At 42.1% G+C, this 8,085-nt stretch overlaps 1 protein-coding gene across 1 annotated transcript in view; it reads left to right on the top strand.

Moving 5' to 3' along the window:
- Positions 1-7,564, top strand: part of LOC116396524 (all-trans-retinol 13,14-reductase-like) — a 10,949-nt gene extending 3,385 nt beyond the window's left edge. The window contains exons 3-12 of the mRNA XM_031871173.1: positions 1,292-1,430; positions 1,733-1,835; positions 2,862-3,057; positions 3,181-3,378; positions 3,742-3,861; positions 3,962-4,100; positions 4,248-4,357; positions 5,203-5,369; positions 5,640-5,799; positions 5,895-7,564. Coding sequence (XP_031727033.1) covers positions 1,292-1,430; positions 1,733-1,835; positions 2,862-3,057; positions 3,181-3,378; positions 3,742-3,861; positions 3,962-4,100; positions 4,248-4,357; positions 5,203-5,369; positions 5,640-5,799; positions 5,895-6,049 — 1,487 coding nt within the window. The 3' untranslated portion in view covers positions 6,050-7,564. The remainder of the gene's footprint in view (positions 1-1,291; positions 1,431-1,732; positions 1,836-2,861; positions 3,058-3,180; positions 3,379-3,741; positions 3,862-3,961; positions 4,101-4,247; positions 4,358-5,202; positions 5,370-5,639; positions 5,800-5,894) is intronic.
- The last annotated feature ends 521 nt before the right edge of the window (positions 7,565-8,085 follow it).

The raw sequence follows: 8,085 nt of genomic DNA, 5'->3' as shown, positions 1-8,085 counted from the left end.
GTAGAGAGGGGTTGTACTGTAGAGAGGGGTTGTGTTGTAGGGAGGGGTTTTGTTGTAGGGAGGGGTTGTGTTGTAGGGAGGGGTTGTATGGAGGGGTTGTACTGTAGGGAGGGGTTGTAGTGTAGGGGGAGGGGTTGTGTTGTAGGGATGGGTTGTACTGTAGAGAGGGATTGTGTTGTAGGGAGGGGTTGTACTGTAGAGAGGGGTTGTACTGTAGGGAGGGGTTGTACTGTAGAGAGGGGTTGTGTTGCAGGGGGGGGGTTGTGTTGCAGGGAGGGATTGTGTTGCAGGGAGGGGTTGTGTTGCAGGGAGGGGTTGTGTTGCAGGGAGGGGTTGTGTTGTAGGGAGAGGTTGTACTGTAGGGAGGGGTTGTACTGTAGGGAGGGATTGTACTGTAGGGAGGGATTGTGTCGTATAGGGATTGTGTCGTAGGGAGGGATTGTACTGTAGGGAGGGGTTGTGTTGTAGGGAGGGGTTTTGTTGTAGGGAGGGGTTTTGTTGTAGTGTATGGAGGGGTTGTAGTGTAGGGAGGGATTGTACTGTAGGGAGGGGTTGTGTTGTAGGGAGGGGTTGTACTGTATGGAAGGATGTACTGTATGGAGGGATGTACTGTAGGGAGGGATGTACTGTAGGGATGGGTTGTATTGTAGGGAGGGGTTGTACTGTAGGGAGGGCTTGTACTGTAGGGAGGGCTTGTACTGCAGGAAGGGGTTGTGTCATAGGGAGGGGTTGTGTTGTAGGGAGGGGTTGTACTGCCGATCTTCTGATTAGTGGAGACCCCGCTCATTCTGCTGAGCTTCACCTGCCCCATGGAGTAATAAAGTAATTTAATATTACAAATTAGTAGTTTGTTGGAACAAATTCATATTTCAATTAAAAAAATGTAAGAGCACCGCTTATTAAAGTCATTAGCAAAATGTTTTCCTCCTTCACACCTGCACTGCTACAATACAGTATTACATAACACTACTTTGTTTGTTATCTGAAGTTCCAGCATTTATGTGATCCCGCTGTTTTGTTTTTTTGGCAGCCCAAAAAAAGTGACTGATTTTTTTTGTTTTCCGTTTCTAAAATTATAAAATTATTATAAAATGGACAATGAACGAAGTAGAATCAAAGATTAGTACCATAGACACAGAAGGAAAAACTCTAATACAATGTCATAATCCAACTGAAAAGCTTCACTTTTAAATGCGCTCTTCATCTCACAAGGACTGAATGAAGAATCCTTTTAAGTCTAAAAAAGTTGTTTTATGTTTTCCATTTTAAAGCACTGATTTTACCCCACCAGGTATCCATTACCTGGGCCAGCTTCATGAGGGTAGCCTGCTGAGGGTTGCTCTGGATCAGATCACAGAGGGACAGTTGCAGTTCACACGGCTGGAGCAGCACTTTGACACACTGTTCCTGGGTCTGCATGACCAACGCAGGTGGGAAACATAATCACCTTATTATTATTGGACAGTTAAGTGGGTTCTTTCTTTCAATGGGTTTTTCTTCACATTAACTCATTACCAGGAGTAATCAACTACAACAAACAAAGCCTGACATGAACTATATTTCTTACTGAGAAGTCTCAAGGCTCCAAACACATCCATATTTAAATGTCTTTACATTTCCACACTTTTGAGAATATCTACAAAGGGCTTTAAACCCTACCTGGACCCGAACTAATCAGAACAACATTTCCAGCCATCTCTGACCCGCCTTTCCTTACTTCTGACAATCTCAGGGAGTACCATATCCATGCAGGGAAGACTGAGATGGCAGAGAGCCTGAAGAAGCAGTTTCCAGGAGAGGAGGAGGCCATTGATGAGTTCATGAGATTGATGAAGGTAAAGTGGGAGGGAGCTGATGGTGATCATGACTGAATGATTGATCTCAAGAGCGGGAAAGGAGGAAGCAGCAGAGTTTGATTTACGAACACGGTTGCGTACAAGTTACATTTATGACAAAACTCAGTTACTTTTCTGTTTTTTTCATGCTACCACTAGTGATCATCCTTTGCAAGCACAGTATTATCTTTCACTGCTATGAAGATGACACCCAACTGTATGTAGCTGTTGCTCCTGACGATCTAAGCCCCTTAATGGACTGAAAAATGCACTTCTTCCAACTGCATTCACAAGGAAAAAGCAAGAACTGGCTTTTAACATCCATCTTTCTCTTTGTTTGACTCTACAGGTCTATGTTTATATACAATTTTTCACTTTCTATTTATTTAGAAATTGTTCATTTTTAAGATGCTTTCTGAAAACAAGTGGTTACTGCCATGGGTCCTGCTGTTACTGCAACCTGGCAATGTTGAGGTTTTGAGTTTGAATCGGCTTGACTATTCATGTAACTACAGTATCTAGAGCTTGTAGCTTGTAATGGAGGAAATTGATAGAAATATGACACTATTAACACTACAAGTTTTGCAAACTAGTAACATAAATACTGTTTGTTGTCCCAGATCGGATAATAAGAAGCTGATGTAGTACTGTGTCTCTTTATTGATATTTGCTCTGTGCCAATGAAGAGGAGTGTCATTCAGGGAGCTTGGATACCAGTAAATCAGTCACTGTATCAATTCTCTTGCTATGGTTTCTGTGGTTGCCATGGTCACCTGACGAGCTGCTGCGGCAAATTGAAAAAGTTGAACCAGCATGAACTCCAAATGCAGCTGCAAAGAGCTGTGCACGTACACCAGACTGGCTGCCCTCCCTCTGCCAACCTTGGCAGCTTGGCTTCTGTGGTGTTTACGTTGAAAACAAAAGAGGCAGCTGTGTTAAAGCACCTTTAGTACAAACACTACATTTCCCATATTGAAGGTGTTTTACAAGTAAAGTATATTATGTCTGTATGACCTCCTCTTGTAGCTAGCCTCACGGCGGACGCCACTCATCGCCACCTTGAAGATCATACCTTATTGGCTGGCTAACTTCCTGGTTCGATCCGGCCTTTTGAATCTCATATCTTCAGTGTTCCAACTAGCAGCAACCAACCATTCAGAAATGATGTCCCGCCTCACAAAAAACAAGGACCTGCAGGCACTGTCTGCCTACCTGTTCTATGGTGATGGACACACACACACACACACACACACACACACACACACACACACACAATCACAAGCATCTCAGGTCACACACATTCCCTGAATCCTCCTCAATGTTTTCCTTTTTTGTGTCATTTTAGGTGTCCCTCCTAAAGACTCCAGCTTTCTCATCAACGCTCTCCTGCTTCACCACTACAAGCGTGGTGCGTACTACCCACGGGGGGGCGCCAGCGAGTTCGCCTTCCACATCATCCCGGTCATTCAGCAGGCGGGCGGCGCTGTGCTGGTCAGGGCTTCTGTGCATCGCGTCCTGCTCAACCAGCAAGGGAAGGTCATCGGTGAGAAAGGGTTCTGTACAGGTTCTGTGTTGCAGTGGCCTTTTCCATGAAAGTGTGCACGGCTCTCTCTGTTCATGGAAGTCCGCAGAGAGACACTCATTGACTGCCTATTTAGCATTTCAAATTCAGAAGCCTTAATTGATAAGCAAGTTCCAAGTCACATGACTTGACTAATAACTGACCAAACAAAGGACATTTCCCTTTCCAACCTATCACGCCACAGATAAAATATTGATTAATTTGTTGTTAGGTTTTGGGGAATCAACTACCACTAAGCCTGATGTCCGTATCCTCTACTAAACAGGACATAACATGCAATGCTGGATATTTCCTTGGGATTAAAACTGTGTGTACGTGTGTCAGGTGTGACGGTGCTGAAAGGACAAGAAGAGATTGAGGTCCATGCCCCTGTTGTCATTTCCAACGCAGGAATCTTCAACACCTTCCAGAAGTTTCTGCCTCAACCCGTGCAGGACAAACCAGGTAACAGCATGGGGACTGCAGCCACTAAACGTTATATTGCACCTTTTTTCTTACTCACTATCTTTTTCTCCTGCTTCCTGTAATGTGTGTGTGTTTGTAGAGATCCAGTCGTTGTTGGGTTTGATGCGTCATGGTATGGGTTCGTTCTTGGTCTTTGTTGGTTTGGATGGAACCAAAGAGGAGCTGGGCATTGTTTCCACCAACTTTTGGATGTATAAAGACAATGACTTGGACTCACTGTAGGTTTTTATCTAAAAATATAGATTTTGATCATATTTTAGTCTAACATATCCCATGTTATTTCAACACATCCCTGTTGTGTGTGTGTGTGTGTGTGTGTGTGTGTGTGTGTGTGTGTGTGTGTGTGTGTGTGTGTGTGTGTGCAGTATGGAGCGTTACTCTTCTCTGAGCAGAGAGGAGGTATTGGGAAACATTCCCATGATGTTCATCACCTTCCCATCAGCTAAAGATCCTACAGCCGATATCAGACACCCAGGTAACTGGTAACACTCACATGTACACACGTAGACATACTTGTTGGTATCGGATACCCCCTTCCACTTGTGCCAGCAACTTTGTGACTTTCAAATATAAAGAATTTGCTAGAATTCTTAGACAATTGAACTGAGTTGAGGTAGAATTGAACTAATGAAATAGCACTTTGGCTACCAAATGTTAACGCTCAGGTGCTGTGTTTAAAAGTTGGTGTAATATAGTTAACAGACATGAAATCTACAAACATGCAAGGAAAGAACTTTTGAACTATGATGAGATTCCTCCCAAAGAGAAATTTGAGATTTCTCCCAGAGAAAACTCTTTGGAGCTAACAATTAGATCAATTATATTGTTATTATTATTATTATTATGAATATTGCACTAATATTCCTGTAGACATGCAGCCGTGCATATTCCGATTAACGTAAACCAGATATAATATTTGTTCATATCTAAAAACCTGTTGATATCCAAGTCCTTCATCATGCTTAAAAGTAGGTGTTTCTACTTTCGACCAGAAATGTGGGCTTTTTCTTTTGAGCATTCATCTCTCTAGCTTTGCAAACTGTTGGTTTGTGTTCAACGCACAGAGCTGGTTGGAAACAGGAAAGAGGCAGTGTGTCACAAAGTGCCTTAAAACCCCCTATTGAGACGCATATTCTGAATGCGCTGTGTACATGTCGAAAGAATGCTCCGTAAACCTGAATAATACTGGCATATCCCATGTCTTTAGCGGAAAATGCTGTATTCGGAATAAGGCCTAATTCAGAATATCCAAACGGAATCTGATGTTTACATGAGCCATATAATAGTCACTCTCTTTTTCCCCTTCTTATCTCTCTGCAGGTAAGTCCTGCATGACGTTGCTAACCATGGCTCGCTATGAGTGGTTTGAGGAATGGGAGGGGACAAAGCTTGGCAAGAGGGGACAGAACTACGTGGATATGAAAAACAGTATGGCCCAAGAGATGCTGGACTGGGCACTAACAATCTTCCCTCAACTGCGGGACAAGGTAATGTATTCCAAGCTCAAGGTTCACTTACTAGCTTTATTCCTGGGGCATCTGTCTTCAGTGAATGGAACTCAGGTGTCACCATTCTATGTGCTAGGCAGTGGTGTATGGTCGGATTCATATTTTATCATAGACATTTAAGTTGTTCTTCCCTGTATTTACACATTACCAGTCCAAAATATTGCTCTGTCTCCAAACTATATTTCTAAGGGCAAAGAGGCTGAAGTGGCAACTGTTTTGTCAGTGAATAGCATGTGTGTTTATGTTCAGGTGGTGATGGTGGATGCTGCCACTCCTCTCACTAATGTCCACTATTTGGGTGCTCCAAGAGGTGAGATGTACGGTGCTGAACACAACCTGGAGCGCTTTACCCCAGACACAGTTGCCAGGACAAGACCGCAGACACCGATTGATGGACTCTACCTAACAGGTGACTTGACTGACAACAGTCTTATCTGGTCTGGATTCTACAGAGATTCTACTGACGTGCCTGCTTGATGATTCTGTGTGTGTTTGTGTGTGCAGGTCAGGATGTATTCTGTAACGGCATGGCTGGGGCGCTGCACGGTGGACTGCTCTGCGCCTCTGCCGTCCTCAACCAGATCCTCTACATTGACCTTCTAGCCCTGAAGACTCGCATTAAAAACAAACAAAAGAAAAATCACAAGATGACCTGGTAGCGACAAGGCTGTAGTGGCGGGTAAACATGCGTAAGCAATGTTTCAAATTCTGAAATAGCATTTACACAGCCTACCCTGAGCTTTTACACATGCTTTAGGTAAGGCGAGGCAGCTTTCTAACACATTTGAAACACTTGTTTCTGTTGTAAATTTGAGGATAACTTAAGTTCTTTGTTTAACACTGTATCCTCATATTGGTACCAGCAGCAACCCAGTACCCATTCGTGCTTTGCAAGAACAAAACAAACAAAAAAGAATTACAATTCAAACGGACTGGCATATGACATCATCAACGTGCTGCCAACTGGCTCAAATAATAGTAATCTGTCATTCAAAGGACCACAAAATAAGTAGCCCCTTATGAGGCTATGAGATAAGGCCAAAGTTAAACCACCCAGTTTAAGATAGTTCAAGTAGCTTGACTGTAAATTCTATAGCTCATATAACCTAACAGAATCCGAGTAGCTTTATTCGCCAAATGTACACAGGAATTTGACTAAGTGACACTGCACAGTAAAACTAAAAAAGGTAAAAGTTTAAAAGGCACACTAGCTACAAGTGTGCAAGAGAGTTTTTGGAAATGTTGAAGTGCCCTCTCATCTGCATGCTAAATGACCTCTTTCACAGCAATTGGCACAGCCTGTAATTTAGGGTTGTTTGAATGATTTTATGCCCCACCCACATTCAGTGAAAACCTACACTGCCTCTGATTGGCTGGGGCTTGTTGCCTTCTTTGCAGAATTTGTTACTGAATTGATTTCAACTCAGATGAAGATCATGTCAAGATCTTCATCAGCAACATGTGGTGTTGGCTCGGCATGCATGCAAAGCTAGTAGCTAAAAGCTTTTTTTTTCCATTTTCACAAGCTCAACAATAAACTTTCACGACCAGATATGGTATTTCATGTTACAATTTGTCTGTCCTATCCATGTACCAGACAAAAGTTCTGACCTGAACAAAATATTCCCACTGCTATATGCTACTGTTGCTGTGTGAAACAATCACTAATAAAGCACTAACCTTCAGGGCTTTTCTGCATTAGATTAGAAGGTTTTCACAATTCCTATACAACTCCTATATATAAACACGTAGCCACAACTGTACTTTTGCTGGATCTTTTGTGCCAATTAGCATGCTTTCATTGGAAGCATTGTATCTGCTAAACTTCTCCATGTTAGCATCAGCATTGCGAGCATGCTGATGGTTCAATGTACCACTGTACCTTACTGTGGCCTTACAGAGCTGCTACCATGGCTGAAGACTCTATCATTTGGGGGGGAGGTATGATTGAATTAAGTGCAGAAAATAATCATTGGCATATATCATCCTAAAGCCTCTATATTTCTGTTTCACTTACATTGTTTTCTGCTAAATGCCTCATGCACTTATATCTGGCACCAGGAACAAGAAGCTGTCTGTATATTTGGACTTCCAATCTGTTAATTTGGAATCCTCAAACTGCAAAAATGTATCCTCCACCATTTGACCCTTCTACTTTTACCTGGGCCAGATGTCTTGATGTCCTCTACCGCAATGGTTCAAATACTTATTCAATCAACACACAGATTCAATAGAGTTAAATATGATTAAAGGTTTACTGCAAAATCCAACAATGTACATATCCATAATTTTCTTTTTTTAATGCTTCACTACCATTTTCAGTTTTTAATGGTTGTCTTCTCTTCTTTATGGGGATAACTTGCATCACATTCCTTAGTTGACGTCATTTTTATTTGACTAAGGAAAAACAATGGTGTCTACTTCCTCCAGTTCCAGTCTGTTTCCCATTCTGTGATACCATTATTTCTTAGAGTTCACCGAAATTAAAAAAAAAAAGAAAACCGCTTTAATGGAATGATTAACACATTGTGTATATTCCAGTGGCGGGCCAGCAAGGCCTTCTCTGCTGGCCTAAACAGAATCACAAAGTTATATCTATTTTATAATTTAATAATTTTTCTTAAATACACTACATGTATTATAATTTATAATAATATTTTTCCCATTATCTTATGTTCTCAATGCACAGCTCCTG

Source organism: Anarrhichthys ocellatus, unplaced genomic scaffold, assembly GCF_004355925.1.
Source record: "Anarrhichthys ocellatus isolate YVR2014 unplaced genomic scaffold, GSC_Weel_1.0 scaffold56, whole genome shotgun sequence".
NCBI lineage: Eukaryota > Metazoa > Chordata > Actinopteri > Perciformes > Anarhichadidae > Anarrhichthys > Anarrhichthys ocellatus.
This window is presented reverse-complemented; position numbering and strand designations above follow the sequence as displayed.